This window comes from Leptonychotes weddellii, chromosome 2 (assembly GCF_054177405.1).
Source record: "Leptonychotes weddellii isolate Sample4059 chromosome 2, ASM5417740v2, whole genome shotgun sequence".
Classification (NCBI taxonomy): Eukaryota; Metazoa; Chordata; class Mammalia; order Carnivora; family Phocidae; genus Leptonychotes; species Leptonychotes weddellii.
Window position 1 is genome coordinate 13,016,775 of NC_138370.1, and position 24,112 is coordinate 13,040,886.

Sequence of the window (24,112 nt, forward strand, 5' to 3'; positions counted from 1 at the left end):
GTTTCCCTAGCTGTTAGATTATCTAGATTGGATTGGATCTCATTGATAGTATTTTTAAGTTCTGCCAATTCACCTTTTATTTCTGCCCTTAGAGACTCTGTGTTGCCATTAATTGATTTCTCCATTCTAGCCATTGTCTTCACAATTGCTAGCCTGAATTCCATCTCCGACATCTTGGTTATATCTGCATCCATTTGTAAATCTGCAGCATAAGTCATAATCTCTGAGTCTTTTCTGTTTTGACTAGTCATTCTGTTGATTGGTGTTTGAGGGAATGTATAGAGTCCAAATTATTGACCAGAACCCAAGCAAAATGCACCTGTTTTCTTGGGACCTTAGGGTTGCTGGCCTCTTGTTTTCCCAGCCTGTCTTCTGCGGGAGGGGCCTGCCGCGCTGTTACTCAGGCAACCCTGTTCGGGCGGAGTTGCCCTGCGCCTCTATGGCGGGGGATGGGCTCAGTGGGAATCAGGTTTTGGGGCTTTTGTTCTCTGGCGGCTTTCCCTGGGGACTTTCCGCGTCTCTTCCGCGAGTCAGAGCAGAAGAGACCATTTTACAACCCTCTGCCTCAGAGCAGAGAGACCTCAGTCTGTTCTTCAGTGCGCTCTCCAGGCCACACCGTCTCCATTTCTGTCTGTGCTGCTATAAACCGCAGCGGCCTGGGTTGTGCGCCCCTCCGTGGTGCTCCCAGTCCTGCCTCCAGGTCAGAGCACGTCTCTGCCCTTTGTGCTTCTAAAACCGCCAGCCGCTCCCAGTTCGCGCGCATGCGACCCCGCTGCTCCGGGTTTCTGTCCCGGGGGCTGCCCTAAATTCCTTTCCCCGCCGCTACCGGTCTGCGAGTCTGTGCCCCGTCCGCAGCACGCGAGGCTGTCACTCACCGGCGGTGTAGGATCCCCACGGCCAGGCACCCTCCCACTGCCGTTTTTCCTCCGATATCTGCCCATGGAATCACGGCTCCCCGCTTCGTACCTCAAAACCAACCACCTGTGATATTCTGTTTGTGAGATCCAGATCTTCTTACATCTCAGGCTGGGGACCAGTTGAAATAGGGTCCCCTACTCCTCCGCCATCTTTCCCCCTGGTTCTTACTTTTTTCACTGTCATGTGCCTGGAACCCAGAACAGTGCCTGGGACACAGACATTGTTTAGTGTTTAGGCAGTGATGTGCCTTATGGAGAAAATGTGTGTCAGATAAGCTTTCTTCAAGCATGATACGTATACAACAACCTATAAAGAGCTGTTGAAGGGGGGCACCTGGGTGGTTCGTGGGTAGAGCATGTGACTCAACCCGTGTTGGGCATGGAACCTAATTAAAAAAAAAAAGCCAGTGGACAAGCAGGGAAGTGACATAATCAAATTTCCATTTTAGCACTTTGTGAAGAATGGGCTGGGGGCAAGGAGACAGCAGCGGAAACAAAGCAGGAGCAGTGGGACCACCTGAGGACTAGGGACTGGAGTGGGGTTAAAAGGGGGAGGAGACCAGGCTTACCCTCAGGCTTCTGTCACTGGTGTGGAAGGACAAAAGGACCACGTTCCTCACCATCCCCTACCCTGTTAAGGACACACTGGGGAAGAGAAAACTGGGCTGCTCCATTTGACAGCTGCCCAACACCTTCAGGCTCAAGATGAGCACAACTCATTTGGCAGTTTCACTGTAAGATCTAAGAATTCTCTTAAAAAACCAAGTGTGTTTGTGGTTTATAAAGCATTTCCATATTGGCAGACTAGGTAATGCAAACAATGCTCCCTCTGAAAAAAACTAGAAAAGGGGTTCAAAGTATTTACAATAAAAATCTGCTTGAAGGCACTGGGGAGCTAATAAGGCACGTGAAATTATGGGGCCAAGGCCACGATTTGGAGGAAGACAACCCTGAGAAATGAGCCTAGTATCTGAGGGTCAGTTTTCTCCGGGGGGGGGAATCTTCAGTATGTGGAAAACAGAGCCGCAGGGATGAGGAACTAGAAACAGAGTTTGAAAACCTCTTGGGGAAAAAATGACAAAACCCAGAATCCAGGGCCTTCCGAGGTAAACATCCATGTGTTACCCCAAAGGGCAACACTGTAACAATAAGAGAGTATGGGAAATATAGCCCCTGTGGTCACTGATGCCCACTCCATCTTGTTTTAACACGATTTGAGACTTAAGCACCCTTGCTGCCTGCCAGGAGCAAAAGTAAATCCTGTCTGGAAGAAAACACCATCCAGAGCAGGGGTCAACAAACTCTTTCTCGGAAGGACAAGACAGTAAATATTTCAGACTTTGTTGGCCAGATGGTTTTTGACACAACACAGCTTTGCCATATTGCAAAAGCAGCCTTGGACAAGAAAAATGAAGGAGGCATGGCTGTGTTCCGGAAAACCTATGTATGAACACTGAAATGTGAATTTCATTTAATATTCACATGTCACAAATACTTCTTCTAATTTTAAAAAACCATTTAAAAAGGTAAAAGCCACAAAACAGACACTAGGCTGCTGGCTCATGGGTTGTAAAGTTGCTGACCCCTGATCTAGAGTTTCAAGTTTTTTTCTACAATTTTTCGTATAAACCCAAAACAGAATCATAACTTTAAAACATCCTATTAAAAATACATTCTAGGGGCGCCTGGCTGGCTCTGTAGGTTAAGCATCCAACTCTTGATTTCAGCTCAGGTCATGATCTCAGGGTTATGTGATTGAGCCCCATACTGGGCTCCACTCTGAGTGTGGTGGAGCCTTAAGATTCCCCCTCTCTCCTTCTCCCCCTCCCATGCTCGCAGGCATGATCACTCTTAAATATATATATCTATATATCTATCTTTATCTATATATATGTATATATATGTATATGTAGATATATATATATATGTGTATATGTAGATATATATATATATTCTAAAAGAGCCCATGGGTTAAAAAGTAGAAATCACAGGGGCACCTGGGTAGCTCAGTTGGTTAAACGACTGCCTTCAGCTCAGGTCATGATCCCAGGGTCCTGGGATCGAGCCCCGCATTGGGCTCCCTGCGGGAAGCCTGTTTCTCCCTCTCCCACTCCCCCTGCTTGTGTTCCCTCTCTGTCTCTGTCAAATAAATAAACGAAATCTTAAAAAAAAAAAAAAAAATTAAAAAAAAGTAGAAATCACAGTGGAAACTTGAAAATATTTTGAACTTAATGAAAAGAAAAATACCATGTTATCAAAACTGTGGGAAACAGCTAAAGCTATGCTAAGAAACTGACAGCCTTCAATGCATCTACTGGAAAAGGAGAAAGGCTGGGGGTCTGGGTGACTCAGGAGAGCATGCAACTCTTGATTTGGGGTCGTGAGTTTGAGCCCCAGATTGGATGTAGAGTTTACTTAAAAAAAAAAAAAAAAGGGCTGAAAATCAGTGAACTACGCATCCATTTCAAGGAATTAGAAAAATAACAGCAAATTAAGCCCAAAGAATAAAGCTGGAAGCCGATAATTAAGGTAAGGGTATCATTCACGAAAAGGAGACAACATGCCACATGAACTACATAACTAAATGTGAAAGGCAAAACTTCTGGAAAACAATATAGCAGCATATCTTCATGTGCTTGGGTAAATGAAAATTTCATAAAATCCAACATTTAAAAAAAGTACTAACTATAAAAATATAAAAGACTGATAAAGTGGACTAAAGTAAAATTAAGCATTTCTGTCCATAGACATCATTTATAGTGAGAAAGCAAGCCAGACTGGGAGAAAATATTTGTAACACAACTCACACTGGGACTGTATTGTATCCAGAACATGTAACTGCTCCTACAAGTCAACAAGAAATGGACACTTCCACAAAAGATACCCCAATGGCCAATAAACACGAAAAGGTGTTCAATCTCCTATTAGAGCAGTGTGATCAAATCACATGATAATACTGCACACACACCCACCCAAATGGTTAAATGGAAATGACTGACACTAAATGTTGGTGAGGACATGGTCAACAGGAACTAGTTAGTACACTTGTGCTGGGAGAGTAAACTGGTACACTCACGCTGGAAAACTCCATGTGGCCTCTATAACCTAGCAACTCCACTCCTAAGTACATGCCAACTAAATGCAGGCACATGTAATCAAGACACATCTACAGAAAATCTTCATATTAGCATTACTTGTGATAACCGAAAACCTGGCAACCACCTCAAAGGTCCGTCAACCACAGAATGGATAAATAAATCCTGGTGTGGTCATATGCTAGACTATTATACAGAAATGAGAACAAATGAATTAGAGCGGCATGCAACACCATGAAAGAATGTCAGAAACATAATAAATATGCTCCGCAAAAGCAGGCAGATACAATAGAATCTAGTTCTATTCGTATGACAAAAACAGGCAAAACCACACAAGCGTGTTAGAAGTCTAGATAGTAGTTACTTTTGGCAAAGAGCGTCATGACCAGTAGGGAGTGCCGCCCCCTCCCCCCCACCCGGGGGATCTTGTGAGTCCTAGCAATATTCTAACTCTGGATCTGGTTAGTGGTGATGCACGTGTTTGCTTTTTAACAATAGACAATATATGTAACAGCAACAATTTATGTTTTGTGCCTCTTTCTGTAATATTTACATAAACAGTTAACAAAATCTTCGGAATGCCATTCTCATGTCCCTCTCACATTCCCCAAAATATAATTTCAAATTGTATCTTCTCAAATTAATGGTAGAATTAAGTTTTTCTAGTTAGTTTACATAACTACATGCAAAGATGATATATTTACTTAGTACCAGGTTTTTTCTTCATGAAATAAAACATTCTCAGAATAAAATAAACAAAGCATACTGCAAACTTGGGAGATCAGCTATAATTTCCAAATACATGAAATAAATGTGTGATTGTTGGTAAAGACTATCATTGTAACATAAATACCTTAAGAATTTGGAACCATAGTTTTTAATAGTTTTTTGGTGATTAAATTTTTTTTTTACCATCTTACAACAGTAGATGTGAAATTAGGTCCCTAGGAAAAAACCCCATGTCTCATTATAGTAAATTAATGACATGTTACCTCTTAAGTTTTACTTTGTAAAACAGTAAACTCTTAAAAACATCATCTTAGAATATTTAAATAGTGCAACTTACCTGAACTTAACGAAGTATACTTTGAAACAGAGACATAGAACTTTAAGACTGCATCATGGTGGCTCCAGAAATCTCTCTGTGGCTTAAAAAAACAATCACCAGAACTTTAAAATCAAAACTTTCTGCTATGACGTAATCTTATTTGCTGTAAGCAATCTTGAACTCTGCAGTTGGGAGCTCAAATACACTACTGCTGGAACTGCTCAGTGATTTATTCCAATGGCATCGTTGTTATTAAACCCTCATAAAAAAAGGTCCTAAACTGATTTATGAGGGTTTAATAACAACGATGCCACTGGAATAAATCACTGAGCAGTTCCTAAACTGATGTTTTATTTTATTTATTTATTTATTTTTTAAAGATTTTATTTATTTATTTGACACAGACACAGCGAGAGAAGGAATACAAGCAGAGGGAGTGGGAGAGGGAGAAGCAGGCTTCCCACGGAGCAGGGAGCCTGATGTGGGACTCGATCCCAGGACCCCGGGATCATGACCTGAGCCGAAGGCAGACGCCCAACGACTGAGCCACCCAGGTGCCCTAAACTGATGTTTTAAAAGCAAGTTTTAAAAAGGGTATTTCTTGGGGCGCCTGGGTGGCTCAGTCGTTGGGCGTCTGCCTTCGGCTCAGGTCATGATCCCAGGGTCCTGGGATCGAGCCCCGCGTCGGGCTCCCTGCTCTGCGGGAAGCCTGCTTCTCCCTCTCCTACTCCCCCAGCTTGTGTTCCTGCTCTCGCTATCTGTCAAATAAATTAAATCTTTTCTAAAAAAATAAATAAATAAATAAAATTCCATGAGGCTTTAAGAGTGTCCAATGCAGCATTATAGCAATTTTACAGAACAAATTAGATGATGTGGTTTGAAGAGATAATGACCAACAATGTAATTATAAGCAAACTCTTTCCCACATAAATGTCATACTTTCAAAGATATAAATAGCTAATACCCTCTCCTCCTTCCAACTTCATTCTAATTCTTAGGCTTGTAAAAGTACATAAAAGTTATTATTCTAATTTTTAAAATGGGAACAATAAAATGCAGTTGACACTTCTTAATTTATGGGAAAAAAAAGAAAATGCATTTGAGAGATGGGTACAGGATCAAACTCAGTTATCTTTAATCCTTTCTTTCTTCACTATGTCAAGCTAATTCTTCAGGCCTAAAACATGTAACAGACTGGGAAATTAAAAAAAGATGTTGAGTTTTAAGTTTATTACTAATTTATTCATGGAAATAAAGTAGCCATTACCATTAAGAACATTTTTTAGGATGGTATACAATCATGTATAGGTTAAGATTTTGGCTTTTAAGATATTAAACATTTTATGAATTTAATTAAAATAAATTCAACTTGTGTCTCCAACTTTCTATTGGTCATAATACTTTTCATAGTGTGCAGTATTTGAATCTGAAGATGAGAAGCACACAAGCATCACAATGACCTCTTTTTAAAGTTGTCTAGATATCCATTTTGGACATTGGGTTAATGGTTTGAAAACAACTGCATTACACTACATTTATAAGCAAAACAGAAAAATTTTATTTGGAGAATGCAGCTTTTTAATGGAAATTGAAAAAAAAGTAGGGAAAGTGTGAGATAACAGCTATCCCTTAGGAAATAATCTTAATAGTTCAAAATCTTTCATAAAATCTTACTAAAATTTAGGAGGCAGCATTAGTTTAACATTTGACAGATATGAGAATAATTCTCAGTAAGAATCTTGCCTAATAATATTAGATCTTGGATTAGTATAATTTCTAGTTGCAGATGTAAATCTTCAAAGAATGTATGTATTAGGTCCAAGTGAACCAAATATATAACAGTGCTAGATGATCCTTTACCTTTTTATAAGTTCTTGAAAATGAAAATAGTATACTTATGATTCCTTCGTAAAAGTGTCCCTAAACCATAACAACTTCAAAGTACCTTGACTTTTATCAGAGAATAGCATATTCAACTCCTAACCTTCTATTTTTACTTATCATATAGGAATAATAATGACAAAAGAATTACAAATTCTGCCTTGAAAAGATGAATATTGTTGCTCTTCCCAACGTTTACTTCAAGTTGAATCCCTGATATCAGCAATACTTAACCTCCCTTGTTAAAGCAGTAAAAACTAAAGGCATTAAATTAGTATCTAAAATCAAAGTATAGCTTTATCTATAAAATTTTGTGTTGTATCTGGACATAGGACAGCAAAGGCCATATAAAATATATTCAGAGACCAATGTCATTATGAATGTAAAAGGTTTTAAAGGTTTCATATATACATGTATTTTTCCCTAACAACTTAAAACCCAATTTTTAAAAACTGGCTTACAATATCAGGCAGGTGTCCAAATGCTGAGTTTTAAATTCAGCATTATCTTAACTCTTTGTAAAGATAAGTTGTTATACAAACATTAAAAGTGCAATAAGCTAAAAACACAACAAAACAAAACACGCTTGGTTTAGTATAACTACAATTAATAAATAAAGCAGAGCACTAAATGATCTAAGAACCCGGTCACCAGAACACAGCATCAAATAACAATGAACAAACATTACAGCATAAAGAAAGCAGCGAAAAATCTCAGCCAGGTTGTGGTCATGTGAATTTTTTTTAACACCATTGTTCCCACACTTCACAGGCCCTATCCTAGACAAAAATCCATCAATACCAACTTAATACCAAGAAATTCTGAACTGATAGTTTAGCAAAATGCAGTCTGGCTTACTGCCCAAGGTGGTTAAGAAAAATAAGTTCAGGAAAACATGCTACAAAGCTTGCGCTAACTTGGAAAAATAAACAACAAATATTATTGTGGCTACAGATCAAGAATTTGTTTTAAAAAAAAGATTTGGCATTTAAAATGGAAACTTTCCAGTACATTCCAAAGGTATACTGAAAAGGCCAGTAATGAAACAATGATGACCAAGACAGCAGAAGCACCCACAACTGAGATACACTTTGTTCTATGAAATGAGAGCCCACAGGTTGACAGAAAAATATTCTAATTTCAAAAGTCAACTATACGACACCCTATTTGCCATTACTAATTCCATTAAGATTACTAGGATTTCAAAAGTGGCATTGTAAAAAATGGTACTTCCAGGATTCAACCCAAAAGCCCAAACCAAACAATACAAGAATATTACATGACATTTAAAGGAGCCTCAACAAATGTGTGATATTTCTCCTTTACCATTTATATTTTAGTTTTCTTTCTCAGCTCTTAAAAACTGTAGTTGGAATTTCTAAAGCTTCAATACCATGCACTTCTTATCTTCTCTCTCAATACAGCAAACACTAAACATAACACAACTTGTCAACAGTATCACTTAAAACACTGTTCAGACACAACTGAGGATCTGCTTCTTGTCTCCTCAAACTGGTGGTGCTATTTTGCTCAACAACTATTTGCTTATGGTCATATCTGGTCCTTGGACAACCTATTCACAATGTAGTGGACTGTAGCTCTAAAGTCTACCTCATTTTTCAGAATCATCAGTGGTATTTTACCTCAATGTGTAAGAATATGGAAGAGGGCCTTCCAAGTTGAACTTCCTAATACTCACAGTTTGAAATGGTCTGGAATGGTTGATCACATTTTTCAGATCTAACTCAGCACACTTATACAGAGGTAGTAGATGCCTTTGGTGAATCACAAGGACTGCCCTAGCACAAGCTTCTCTCAATCTGCTCACCAAATCTAAATCAGCTCCCCCAATGAAAACAAGTTCAAGTTCTGTTTCATAATAAGAAAGTGTACAATCAAGTCTTACAATCAAATTATGAGTTATACCATCTAAATTCTGGAGCAAAGAGAAAAAGTCAAATTTAGGAGCTATGCTCATGGTTTAAAGCTTCTAAAAAACCACATAAAACAAGAACAGTATTGTTAACATCTTGGGTCCAATGTGCTATAGCAATATTATCACAACGGTTTCATCAGTATAAGAGCTGAATCAATTTCTATGTTGAGAAAATATACATGCATACTACCATTTCTCTATCAAATACATATACATCTCATAGAAACACATCCTCATAGGAAACAGATTTTACACTGTCTTTTTGAGAACAATTTTGCATTGAATTACAATAAAATTATAACTCGTTGTATATCTTAAATTAGAGATGTTTACACAGAGAATTGTAGTAATGTACAAGAGCACTTCAATAAGAACTGGATGAACAATGCTTAAAGCAAAAAGTTTTTATAACCAAGCTGTACGAACATTAGGGGGCTTAGGTCTTAGCAACAGGCCACTTGACGTGTCAAAAACTGGTTGCTCACTCTTACAACTGAGACCACTGGTAGCACTGGAGGTTCTAGAAGCTCCTCCTGAAAATATATGAAGAAAAAAAATAATTTTATTTAAACTAAATAGATACATCATCACCTGATAAACTTCCTCTCCTAAAGTCCAGAATAATTTTTTCTTCCCTAGCTCACATGCATTTTTATTAGTCTAATATAATTCTCAAACAGGAATGCACTTCAGAATTCCCTGTGGAAATTAAACATGTATTAATAAACATGCCCAGACTCTACACTAGGGGATTCTGATTCAATAGATTTGGGATGGGAATTAAGGTTTTAAAAAGCTGCTCAAATGATTCAAGTGAAAAAAACAAAAAAAAACTTTGTGTAACCATTTATGAATTTATTCAACAAATAATTTACCATATTCAAGGCACAATGCTAAGTATGAACTACTGGAACAAGAACCTACCCTAGTCACTAATTATACCAAGGAAGTGATGCTTGAAGAATGAAATGAATGAATGGAATTACTAGTCATGTGAGTGTTTAAGACTCACATGAGCACTGGGGAGTTGGGACATTTTATGTGGGTCCAACGTTCTTCTAATATTGGCTTCTCTTTTTTATAGTTTAGAACGCATCCGTGAAATAACAGCACAGACTTCTGTACATGAGAATGTCCGGCCTTTCTGTGTGTCACATACCCTAGCGCACTACGTGGTCACTGCATGCTACATTCTCTGGGATATACCATGAGCTGGGTGTGTGCTGATCACAGATCAACCATCAGGAGGGATTATATCTGATGACTCTACAGACTAATTCCTGTTTTAGATATCCAGTGAGGAAGACAAAGTACATATAAGGGCTGGAAGATATTAACAATAGTTCTTAACTGGTTAGGGGGAATGTTTCAGCAGCTTTTAAACAGCGTTATCTACTCATTTCTTCCTTTAATAAATGTAATGAAATTAAGTCTTTCCATTATCGAAGACACTACTGATATTTTCAACTGTTTTTTTTTTTTTTTTAAAGATTTTATTTATTTATTTGACAGAGAGAGACGCAGTGAGAGAGGGAACACAAGCAGAGAAAGTGAGAGAGGGAGAAACAGGCTTCCCGCAGAGCAGGGAGCCCGGATGCGGGGCTCGATCCCAGGACCCCGGGATCACGACCCGAGCCGAAGGCAGACGCTTAACGACTGAGCCACCCAGGCGCCCCTATTTTCAACTGTTTTTATAGGTTTCTTTCCTATGCTGCCATTACATGCTGTGAGTGAAGCCTGAAATTAAGTGAACTAACAAGACAAAACATTCCAGTGAAAAGTAACAGTGCACTCCAGAAGTCAGCTATTTTAAACTCTATCCAATAACACGTTATATATATATATATTTTTTTTTTTTTTTAAAGATTTTATTTATTTATTTGAGAGAGAGAATGAGAGAGAGAGAACACATGAGAGGGGATAGGGTCAGAGGACGAAGCAGACTCCCTGCCAAGCAGGGAGCCCGATGCGGGACTCGATCCAGGGACTCCAGGATCATGACCTGAGCCGAAGGCAGTCGCTTAACCGACTGAGCCACCCAGGCGCCCTGCACGTTATATTTTTTAAAAAGGATGAAATACACAAACATAAATACAAAATAATTCTGAATATGCTTACTTAATGGGCTATACTGGCCAAGAGTTGATCTCACTCGTCTTGAGGATGGTGATGAGCTGAGATAACCCATATTGCGATGATAATCCATCAGTTGGTCAGAGCGTTTCATACCAACTGTTGGTTTCACAGCTTCAAGCCTTTTCAATAAAGCCTTCATTTAAAGACAATCAGTTTGAAAGTCAATGTTAGGTAAGTATCAATAAACAGTAAGTTATAGTAATAACTTAACAAAATAACAGCAATAAGTTTTTAAAAAGGCAAATACTTTTTAAAAACTTTTATTTTAATTCCAGTATAGTTAACACAGTGTTATATTAGTTTCAGGTGTACAATACAGTGATTCACCAATTTTATACATTATTCACGTGCTTATCATGATAAATGTACTCTTAATCCCCATCCCCTATTTCATCCATCCCCCCAGCCCCCACTCTGGTAACCATCAGTTTGTTCTCTATAGTTAAGGGTCTGCTTTTTTGCTTGTCTCTCTTTTTGTCCTTTGTTTTGTTTCTTAAATTCCATGTATCAGTGAAATCATATGGTATTTGTCTTTCTCTGACTTATTTCGTTTAGCATTATACTCTCTAGATCCATCCATGTTGCAAATGGCAAGGTTTCATTCTTTTTAATGGCTGAATAATATTCCATTGTATATATACCACATCTTTTTTGTCCATTTATCTCTCAGTGGACACTTGGACCACTTCCATAGTCTGGCTATTGTAAATAATGCTGTGATAAACATAGGGGTACAGATATTCCTTCAAATTAGTGTTAAATAGGAAAATACTTGATAAATCCTTATATTACAGATTTTAAATCACTTTTGAGATACTATATGAAAAAAATATACTTTCAGAAAAATCTAAGGGTCCACCTATCCTGTAAAACCACTATGATTTTAAAACCTGATCACAGGCACATCTCTCTTTTACGTCAGCTTACAGTCTTAGGAAAGGTGCTAGAAGCTGAAATTCCTAAACCACAGAATGGACATAATGGGAGTAATATAATGCTAAAAGCCCAGTGTGTTCAACCCTAGAAATCACCATAAACCTATCTAAACTACTATAAATTCGTATGATTACAGAGCCCTGGCTTTCAAGCTGTTTACTTTCCATTTGGGCCCCAACATAGGACACTGAGGAGAGGCCAAGTGCCCAGGGCTCTCAGGTCCCCCACTCCCACTATCAGCCCCTCCATGCTTTCCATGTCACCTGTTTTATATACTTTATATACTAAAGATTCCGCATCAAATTTAGTTTGGAAGAAAAAGCTTTTACTGGTAAGAAGTTTGAAAATCAACTACTCTTGAATGTAAAACTTTTTTTTTTTTAAAGATTTTATTTATTTATTTGACGGAGAAAGACACAGCGAGAGAGGGAACAGAGCAGGAGGAGTGGGAGAGGGAGAAGCAGGCTCCCCGCTGAGCAGGGAGCCCAAGGTGGGGCTCGATCCCAGGACCCTGAGATTATGACCTGAGCCGAATGCAGACGCTTAATGACTGAGCCACCCAGGCGCCCTAGAATGTAAAACTTTTAAAAGGATATATAAACCAACTAGCCAAGGCAACATAACATCCAGTAACATGGTATTTTAATATTCAGTAACAGAATCTAATGAGTAACATTCCAAATTTATTTTCTTTCCTCACATATGAAGGTGGAAAGTTTCTTTTGCTTGATTTTGACAGGCATTGTTGAGAAAGGAATATTTAAGCAGACCAAACGGATCAAGGAACTGATCTATGGTTGTTTTATTATCTCTTTATTGAGTTAAACTATCTCTGTAGCAAGGTGATCTTCATTTGAAAAGAGAATGTTGTTCAGCACTCGGATTCTCGTTAAAAAAACAGCCTCGTGAGGTCAGTCACAGGACAAGTTTTCTCGCGCAATCTGTTTTTTCCTTCTGCCTCAACTGAGGTTTTTTTTGTGGCAAAATATACATAAAATTTACCATTTTAACCATTTAAAAACATACAGTTCAGTGGCATTTAGTATACTCATGTCATAATGAACCATGGCCACCAATCATCTCCAAAACTTTTTCTCAACTTTGTGTTTGCTCTTACAGTCTCACCCCCGCCCTTCTATTCGATTCGGTGTTCTGAGTAATTCCAGAGAAGTGTGAGATGGTGGTAGAACAAGTCAAAATATTCCGGAGGACAGCTGTTTAGAGAAAGGAGAAGGAAGGTCTTAACAGAAATGAACTGAGCCTGGAGACAAATGGCAGAGGTACAGAGCACAGGAAGCAGTAAACTGACCAACAGAGAGCTCAGCCTGCCAGCTTTTTTTTTTTTTGTGCATGAAATGGCCTTTCTCAGTTTTTAGTCTTCTAAGGCTGGAACAGACGTTAACTCCCTCAGGAAGCCAGACCCAACTAGCGTTAGTGGTTTTCTTTGCTGAGCTGACAGTTATGATTTAAACACGGTTGCAGGGGTGCCTGGGTGGCTCAGACAGTTAAGCGCGACCCAGGGTCCTGGGATCGAGCCCCACGCTCAGGGAGCCTACTTCTCCCTCTCCCCTGCTTGTGTGCCCTCAAATAAATATAATCTTAAAAAAAAAAAAATAAACACGGTTCCATCTGTAAAGTCCGTGGTCTTGCCACATTATAGCATGTTGTCCTTCTCTTGTTGCACACAGAGAAGCTGTATAATTTAGGGGCAAAACCTCCTAAGATTATTCTACCTACAGTTTGTAATTGCTCTGAGCTCTGTAAGACACTGGAAGGAATATTAAGAAAAAAATATAAAATACTGCCCTGTAAAGTAATTTATAGTTTGGGAAGAGAACACTACTGCGAGACATTTACAACTAGCTAAGAAACCTCCTATGCACCACACTGTCAGTGCATTCTACTGGGCAGAGCCACACTGGCTGTGCTGATTATCCTATTAACTACTCCCTGAGCTGTGGACGGTAGGATGGAGAGGACGGAAAACTTGGTATGTGCAGTTAAACTACTAATTTTGATCTTTTGCTGGTAGAAGCCTCATTATTTTTTAGATAAACTAATTTCCTAAATTTACTTGGCTAGATGTTTTTTTTTTTTAATTTTAAGAAAACTGTAATGCGCGTTCATCAGATGTAAAACATATAAAGTCATTAAGATCAAAATCAGTTTTGAAATAAGTTGACAATAAGGCAAAGAATAAACCCATTCTGTTGGCCTGATATGTCACTTACCAAGTTTATATGCAGAAACTTCGGGAAATAGCTATCCAAACCACATAGAACATATCATATATGAGTTTGTATGTCTCATAAGAATATAACAAGCTAAGCAAAACCTAAGGGATATCAAATAGAAATAGCTCTTGCTTATAGAGACTCTCAAAATATGGAGTATTGATTACAATCTAAATCCTAAAATCAAAAGTAGATACATTTTAATCTAGTCAACTGTTTAGAACTTCTGGGTACAACTTAACAATGACAGTTTAAAATATTTTAACATTTGTATTAGTGACCAGAAATATAAGTTCCCTAGTCAGAAAGACCTGGATTCAAATCCTGGCTCGGCCACTGATTACAGGCAACATGACTGGATATGGATATTAACAATGAAATAACTTCCAAGAGTCAGTTGTAAGCAGTGAGATAATGCATATAAAATGTTCACAGCAATACCTGGCATACAGTAATTAAATATTAATGCTATTATTAACACTGTTTTGTATATTTTCTAGTTGTTTGACATATAATAGTATTATCTTCCTAGCTAAGTTATAAATTATATGACAGGACAGTATTTTATATATATTTTTATATTCCTTCCAGTGTCTTACATAGCTCATAGCAGACATTAAACAAATTTATGTTTCATCAATTGAGAAATGGCAAGAATGGTTACTTAACCAATTTGTGGTTTATAAAATCTTAGAACTGCTACTCTAATCAGATTCTAACAGTGAGTCCCAAAATAGTTTGTCCAAAGATTTCTTTTCTATTTAGGAAGTATTATTCTTTTTGGAAAGAAAACTAACCCAGCCTGAATCCTGTCCTCTTTGGAAATAGAAAGTTAAAAACAAATGAATATTATGTTAATGATTTCTGCAGCAGAGGAGAGGTGCTTTATTTTTCTGAAGTGATAAAGCAAAGACCCTAAAGGACATTAAAGGGTAGCAAGCTTTCTATAGTCAGGGAAAACCAGAACGGTTCTTATTTTTCTACAACTGAAGTCAAACTTAGTTATCATTAGCTTTTTTCTTCTATGAAAGGAGACACAGACAATAACCAAAGAAGGAAACCCAGACTGATCTCAGAGCAAAGGTACTGAGATTAATCAACACTCACACTTGAATCCTTACACTAGGGATGAGATTTACTATAAATCTTCATTTTTGTGACAACATTATCACTCTCCCCTTAATTCACTTTTTTTTTTTTTAAGATTTTATTTGAGACAGAGCGAGCTCCTGCGAGCATGCACATGAGCATGGGAACATAGGGGAGGGGCAGAGGGAGAGGGAGAAGTAGACTCCCCGCTGAGCAGGGAGCCCTACCTGGGGTTCCATCCCAGGACTCCAGGATCATGATCTGAGCCGAAGGCAGACACTTAACCAACTGAGCCACCCAGGCACCCCCTTAATTCATTTTCTATTTAAGAGGTCTAAAATTCCTCTTCTGGACTAGCAAAGAATAGAAGATGGAAGGAGGATTTTATTTTTCATTTAATGTTTTTAAGAATGGTCTGAATTTTCTGAATTTATATATGTATTACTTTTACTTTAAAAATATTTTGGGGGCTCCATTTGAACTCTAGGCTCTAATCCTTACACATTCCTTCAGGAACCTTACTTCTTTCCCTGATCTTGCTTCAATTACTCCTCACCCCCTTCTTTCACAGCTCAGGAAATTGATATACATTTGAGATAATGAAATAATCTCATTTCTTTTGGACAGTAAAGAAATATAAACTAAGTACCCTCACTCACATGACCCCCTCGCCTTCTGCTAAGATTATTCTGGGTGCTCTTTCATGAAAATAGGATTCATATTATATTCAAATGAAGATAAGGAGGTATGCTTTAACATGAATATGTCAAAATTCATGAATTAAAAAATGAGTCCCCTTTTTGGAAATTAACAAGTTCTTACTGAGTCTTTATGTAGCAAGCACGCCCTCTATTGGATAAGATTACTTTTTCTTTTTTATTCCTTTTATTTATTTCCCTTGTGAATGAGAAGGAAAGGCAATTATTTGCCTCTTGAAACATATAATGAAGACTGTGAACTTCACCAGAAAGATTAATAGTATGCTTTGAACTCTAAAGCACAGCACACTCAGTTTTATACAGTATCTTTGCCTTTTTTTTTTTTTAAGATTTTATTTATTTGAGAGAGAGAGAGAGCGCACATGAGAGGGGGGAGGGTCAGAGGGAGAAGCAGACTCCCCACTGAGCAGGGAACCCGATGTGGGACTTGATCCCGGGACTCCAGGATCATGACCTGAGCCGAAGGCAGTCGCTTAACCAACTGAGCCACCCAGGCGCCCCTGCCCTCCTTTTCTACCTACTCAACACAGAATGATTTGTTTTGAATGGTCAGTCTAAATAGCCTCTGGATGGCTAACAAGCTCAAGAGAACTGGAACAGAACTGCTTTAGCCATTGTGTCTGTCAGCCATCTGCATTGGTCTCTATCACTAGAGATGGAGTAAATGAAGGAACACAAATCATAAAAATGTAAAGGAATGGACCCTGCTTGTGCAGCACATTTGACACATAACTACGAAAGTGCTTGTGTGTGTAGATATGTGTACGCATGCATGTGTGTTTGATTATGAAGAGGCTAGCAAACAATAAAAAGTTTATCAGCTCATACAGAGGAACTATTAGAGCTAATGTGGACCTAAATAAGGATTTGGTAGGTAGCTGATTATAAAATAAATAAAATCAAGAGTTTATAAAAGCAAGCGGTTAGAAAATGTAATAAAAAAATCTCATGCACAATAGCACAGAAATATATAGTTTTGAAGAAAACCACACAACTTTACTAAGGTAGAATATTAAGAAGGGTTGAATTAAAAAAAAAAGAAGGCTTGAATAAATGCAAAGACATACTATGGGATGGTAGTATTTTAAGAGTGCCAAACACTCCAGTTAAAATATAAATTTAACACAATTCCAATGGAAATTTCTAACAGATTTTTAAAAAAGAAAAATTAATCAGTCATTATGAAGAATTGTAGGAACAGCCAAGAAAAGTTTTATTTTGTTTAGAGACTGAAGAGTTAAACATAAATGTGAAGATGAGTTCTCCTCGTAATAACAAATAATATTTTATAATAAAATCTTTATTTTGCTGTTCAGCTTTAAGTTACTTTTTTTCACTTCTGCATGAATTAGTTTTTCATTTAGAGCTGCAATGTCCGAGGTCACTAGCCACATGTGGCTACACAGCATTGAAATATGGCCAGTCCAAATTGAGATGAGCTCTAAATGTAAAATCTACAACAGAGTTCAAAGATTTGGTACCCAAAAAAGTAAAGTATCTCATCATTAATTTTTTTCACTGGTTCCACATTATAACATTTTGAATTTATTCAGTACATAAAATAGTTTACCAGAATTTCACCTGTTTTTTTTGACCTTCTTAATGTGACTACTCGAAAATTTTAAATTACACATGTGGCTTATATTATATTTCTACTGTTCTCAAATACACCAAATAAGATCTATCAAATGGGACAAAAATATTGCTCACATATACAAACTACTAAGTATGCAAAGTAAAAAGAACAAAACAGTGGTAATTCTCCAGTTTATGAAAAGAGCTGAAATGTACAACTGATTTAAGGGATGATGGAATCCGTAAACAGAAGCTAACAGGTTTCATCCTAGTCATACACAGAGTTGCCATTATATATTAATGGCTTCAACTGTTCAAAAGTAAACCCAGGTTCCTCAAAAAGATAAAACACAGAATTACCATATGATCCGGCTACTCCACTCTTAGATATACACTCAAAGGAACTGAAAGGAGGCAACTGAACAGATACTTATATGTCAGTGTTCACTCCAAAATTATTCACAAATAGCCAAAAGGTGGAAATCACCCAAGTGTCCATCAACAGATGAATGGATATTCAAAATGTGGTGCATACATATAACGGAGTATTATTCAGCCAGAAAAAGGAAAGCAGCTCTGATATAGGCTACAACATGAATGAACCTTGAAAACACTATGCTATGTGAAATAAGCCTGACATAAAACAATGAATATTGTATTATTCCATTTATACGAAATCTAGAATAGGCAACTTCATAGACACAGAAAGCAGATTAGCAGAAAGCAGATTACTTGAGGGGAAGGGGGAAGAGAGAGTTATGAAGAGATACAGGGTTTCTATATGGGTGATGAAAAAAGTTTGGGAAATACTGATGGTGCCACTGAAATGACCACTTAAATCAGTTAAAATAGCAAATTTTACATTATATATGTTTTACTATAACTTAACAAAATTAATAACCCATTGAATTCTATGCCTTAAATGGTTATGGTATGTGTATTATCTCAAAAAGCTGTTAAAAAAAAGTAACCCCCAAACTGGTAACCCGCATACACTCCTGCTACCTGTCTGACCTCGAGCAAGTGCCTACAACCCGTGCTGCCTCCTTTTCTCTTCCATCACAACACTATGTCATTAGGCTGCTATGAGGATTAAATGACCTAAAATTTGTAAACTAGTATGCACTATGTAATTGCTTGTTAAATAAAACAGGCTCCAGAGTCATGTGGGAGAGTAAAAACAGACAAAAAAGGTAAACCCAAATGTTCATGACATCATTTCAAATTTTCAAAACTCATGAATGAATCTTGGAAAACTGCTACAGTCATGTGCAGAAAGCTATCCTGTAGCTCATTACCCACCAACCTCGTTTCAACTTACTTTGCTGTTCCCTACTCGTTGCCACATGCAGGGTAAGCCAGACTTCACTGTTTTCTGTAAATACATCTCCCAGCTCCCCAACTCTTGAAATTAGTGATGGCAATAAAAAGTTTTTACAAGAGTTGGTACAAGTTTGGGTAAGCATATGGTTAAATAGGAGTTTTTTACTTTTTACTTTGCATACTGGTGATGAAATATAATGAGGATGAATTCTGAAAACTGTTTCAGTCATTTTAAAAATAGCTTTATCAATTATTTTAGCTCCGAATGTACGTGCTCATTAGGGTCTAATTTTAGTTTAAGACAATACCTGTGTTTAAAATCTTGGCTCAGCCCTTTACTCAGGAGCTCTGTGTCCCTGGGCTAGTTATCTTGTCCCCTTTGGTCTCAGTTATTCTATCAGTAAAATGGGGATGAGAACAATACTCACCAGAAAGAATTATTGCAGGATTCAATAAGCTAGTATTTGGAGACACTTAGAACAATGAGTTTAGTTTAGAGCTCAGTAAACATCAGCAATTATGATGAATGCAATTTTATGAAGAAAATGATACGCTACCAAGAGTAGTCTTTAATGTGAAGATTTTCAACAGTCCCCATATATATTCCTTAGAACACCGAAGTGTTAACTTTGTGATTTTTAATAATCAGTGTCTTTCATACATTCAAGTAGCAGCCCAACAAGGATACAATCCAGTGAAACAGATTTGGCTAGTGACTGAATACTTCACAGAAGATACGTGTATCTGACCCATGGAATACCATTTCCCATACTACTGTCTGACTTAACATACCTAGCCAAACAAGAGAGCTTTCAGTATTTTCATCTAATGTTCCCTTAAAAGATAGTCTGATGAAAAAAAAAAAAAAGGCACATATTGTACCTTCCAGCTCGTTATGTATTTCATACCATACATATCTATACTTACTTTTACATAATTAAGTTCGAAAATGTGGCTGTATCTGGTTTCCTATAAGCTGGCCTTACAAATCATTACAATTCATTTTCTTTGATGACTAAAAAATTTTAGTTACTTACCAAATTTTCTCTTTCAATCCTTTGTTGTTCCCTCTGTCTGTTGAGGGCACTATGATATAACTTAGGGGGATGAACAATCGATCTTCTAGGAATCGTACTTTTGTTTCCTGATTTTTCAGCCTGTCTTGACAGTTCTTTCAAAAGCCTCTGATTTTCCCTATCAATCTGTCTCACTTCCTCTCTTGTGAAAGAGTAGTTTTTCCTTGGTGCTACCGAAGGCTGATCAAAGTGATGTTTTTGTGGTCCTTTTTTATCTAACTGCAGAAATGCTAAAGAAGTGAACAAGAAAAGGAAAAATGACTAAACAAGGAGCACGGCAACATGGTGGTGCACACTGATGCTTAACTCTTAAAAATGGAAACTATATTAATTCATGAAAAGGCATGTATGAAATAGTGTTAATGACATCCAGACTACAATTATGTAGAAAGAAATTCAGAGGCAGCTTAGAATTTTACTTTCTATTGGATTCTTTGGGAATAAAAGCTATACACTGAACTGTGAAAATATTTTAATAAGAAATGTAAATGGTATGAGCTCTAAGACAGGTATATTTTATGGAAAATGCCCTTGTCATGTCCATTTTATGTTTCCGTAAGGCAGCTTCATAGTTGGGAAGGTTAGAAACCTCTGGTTGAGTGCATGAACACACAATACTTCAACTTAGACAGTTTTTGTTAATTGGAGGGCATACTTGAAATATAAAATGTTCTCAGCAATGACTGATGGAAACAAGGGTTAAAAACTGGCAAAAACAAATCCAGAATATTCTAAAACTTTCAACTTAATCTGAAAATACTTTATGGTCTTAATATTAACATTAAAACAAATATTTCTACAGTAAAAGTCAAACATTTTATTCCTAAGTAAACATAAGCCAAAATGAATACATCATATAAAAATTTAAAAAAATATTTTGCATACTACTTTTATCAAATGAAATTTTATTAACATGCTTAATTTTTAAATTTCCATAACAATTTTCAGTAAGTCACAATTACTAAACGTTTGTTAAAAGTTTTTTAAAATATTAAGCTTGCTGAATGCTTCAGCTTAACTCTGTACTAAAAATGAGTATATTATATCAGATTAACTGGAACATTTGTTTACAATATTTTTTTAAAGTAACTATTATTTGTTTTTACTTGAGTACCTTTAATTCTTTTACTTGCTCAGCATTTTACACTGTTAAAAGCAGAGGGCTATAAGGGGAAGAGACATTTTTAACCCCAATTTTAAAATGTGACTGGTGCAGAAAAGTCAGATCATTTGAACAAGGTCAAAAGAACTGGAAGTCTACCTCCCTATGTTTAAACCAAAGACTATCAAAGATTACAGAAACTTAAAAAAAAAAAAAAAAAAGATAAAAACAGTGGCTTTCTGATAGGAAAAATGAGAGACTTAATGGTTGATAATTTGTTGAAAATCGTACCAAGTTAATGGCAAAACCTGAAGAACACATTTAGAAAGATACAGGTACGCTGTACATAATTCAATTATCTTGCTTCCGAGAAATGCACATTTTGTAGACTTTAATAAGGTTTCTAGATTAATGTAGCCGCATATGAAAGCCTTTAAAATTGAATTTTAAAGAGAATTAAAAGCTATTTTCCTAATGGCATTTAAAAAAAGTGTTTAGGGGCACCTGGGTGGCTCAGTGGGTTAAGAGTCTGCCTTCAGCTCAGGTCATGATCTCAGGGTCCTGGGATCGAGCCCCATGTTGGGCTCCCTGCTCTGCGGGGAGCCTGCTTCTCCCTCTCCTCCCCGCTCGTTCTCTCTTTTGCTATCTCTGTCACTGTCTCTCTCTCTCTCTCTCAAATAAATAAAATCTAAAAAATAAACAAAAAACAGAGTTTTTAGAAGTAAAATAAGGCAATAGCAAAAATATAAATAAAGGAAGTTCAATCTAATTCATTAAAAAAAATAGCACTCTAACTTTCCATGATGGAAAAAGTATATATGGAATACTACTTATATTTAGTAGTATATACTGATATCACATATCACTATTACATTTTTCTAAAGTGGTTATATGCTTTAGTATGAGGCAACCTCAAATACTTGGTCCATTATTTTTTCAGTTGAGATCTAAAAAAATTTTTTAACGTGAATAAACTTTCAAGAATACAAACATATTTATATAAACACGTACATATATATTTAAACTCACATATTTAAGAAACATTGTTTTTTCCTAATTTTCTTTAATGAAACAATTTTGTCCAATTCTTTATAGTATTTCAATATCATGCCCATCATCACTAGATCCACTTACTGAGTCAGTCATCTAACACAAATCACTCACTAGAAGCATCAGCTTTACTTTCACCTAGGCTGACACACAGCATTTAAAACATTTATGTTATGCTGTCATTGGAAATTTTATTCCAAACTATATTAAGTCCTTATTCATATATTAGTTCTTAAAAAAAAAAATTCATCCTGTAGGCATATTCATGATCCCTATAAAAAACAACAACAAACCAATGGTATAAATTATTTTTTAAAGGTTTAAAGAAAAAAATCCAACACTTGTAGTTAAGAGGTCACAATTCAAGGAATAATCAAATTTACTAAATTTCTTTGTCTTCTTTATGAACAACTTGTCAGATGAGAAATTCTGGGACATTCTTCCTGTCCCCTTCCTTTGAATCTGGGCAGGCTTGTGACTGTGCGGACCAAAATGGTACAGCCCAAAGTGTGACTTTCAAGGCTAGGCAAAGGAGGAGATGCAGTCCCCCACCACCCTCCCACCTTGTTTGCTGGAATACTTGTGCTTGGGGTCCTGAGTCACCCTCTTCATCTGACTAGCCTGAGGCTGCCATGTTGTGAGGAAATCAAAACACATAAAGGGCCATGTGTAGGCATTATGATCCTAGTTTTCTGAGTCATCCTAGGTTGCTGCTTTACACATCTAAGTTTTGTGTTTTGTTATCAGAGCAATAGTAACTAATACAAAATCTGGTACCAGGCATTAGGGTACTACTGTAACAAAAACCTAAAATACATGGTACTAGCTTTGAGACTGGTGGCAGTAGGGAGCTGGAAGGGTCTGGAGGAGATGGTCAATGTAGAGGATGAAGTGGCAGAATTTTAGCAAAACTCTTGGCTGTGGTGACAAGGAAAATGGGGAAAATACCTGCCACTGGTGGATGGTGGCTAAGTAGATTCCCATGAAGGATGCTGGAAGGATCAATGGTTTATTTTATCCAAAATAATGAAAGAGAGAGAGAAGCTAAAAAAAAAAAAAAAAAGGGAACTGATCAATTTTTAGTCAAAATATAGAGAGAATACAAAAGAACTAGGACTTAGGTGGCTCAAAAATTTATCTACTACTCCTTCCTAATCTCTCCTGGAAGAAGACTGTCCAAATACTCAAAGAGCTATGACTGAGGAACCATGAGTGAGGAGGTTTAGCTGCACTTGGACCAGATTTAGTCTCTGGAAGGGTGAGGTGGGGCATGGTGGGGGAGTGGGATCTTTGGAAAGGGGGAACGTGTTTGTGTATCTGAAGGAAATGTAAATCAATGTGTGGCCACAGGCTGAAGAGGTTTTGAAACCTGTCCATAAACTTGACAGTCCTCCCATTAGGATGGAGGGTGTGTGTGTCCCTCCCTCTTAAATCTGGTAGGTAGTTTATAACTGTTTAATAGAATATGGGAGAAATGATGCTATGTGACTGGCATGGTCACATTCTGAGGCTAGGTCATAAAAGGTGATGAGGTTTTTGCCTTGTTTCCTTGAATACTGTACTTGGAGGCCTGAGTCACCATGTTAAGAAATCCAGCTGTATTGAGGCTGCCATATGTGAAGCCAGGACACATGGAGAGCCGCATGTGGGCCCTCTGCTCAGCAGTTCTGGTCTTTTAAGTCTCGCAATCCCAGACACCTGACATGTCAATAAACCAGCACGTAGAGGACTCCAGTCCCTACTGTCAAGTCACCCCCGCTTCTGAGTCTCTCCACACCCCAAGTGTTGGGGTGATTTGTTTTGTAGTAATAGTAACTGGCATTTTATCACTTAAAAAAAAATACTGTGTTGGGCGCCTGGGTGGCTCAGTTGGTTAAGCGACTGCCTTCGGCTCAGGTCATGATCCTGGAGTTCCGGGATCGAGTCCCACATCGGGCTCCCTGCTCGGCGGGGAGTCTGCTTCTCCCTCTGACCCTCCTCCCTCTCATGCTCTCT

The 24,112-nt window shown here is 37.4% G+C and overlaps 1 protein-coding gene across 3 annotated transcripts in view; it reads right to left on the reverse strand.

Annotated features, from left to right (window-relative positions):
* Positions 1-6,273: 6,273 nt before the first annotated feature.
* Positions 6,274-24,112, reverse strand: part of CFAP97 (cilia and flagella associated protein 97) — a 38,270-nt gene continuing 20,431 nt past the window's right edge. For all 3 annotated transcript variants that reach the window (XM_031029935.2, XM_031029934.2, XM_031029936.2), the window contains exons 3-5: positions 19,927-20,195; positions 10,996-11,146; positions 6,274-9,410 (exon numbers count right to left, since the gene is read on the reverse strand). In XM_031029935.2, the coding sequence (XP_030885795.1) occupies positions 9,283-9,410; positions 10,996-11,146; positions 19,927-20,195 (548 nt within the window). In that variant the 3' untranslated portion in view covers positions 6,274-9,282. The remainder of the gene's footprint in view (positions 9,411-10,995; positions 11,147-19,926; positions 20,196-24,112) is intronic.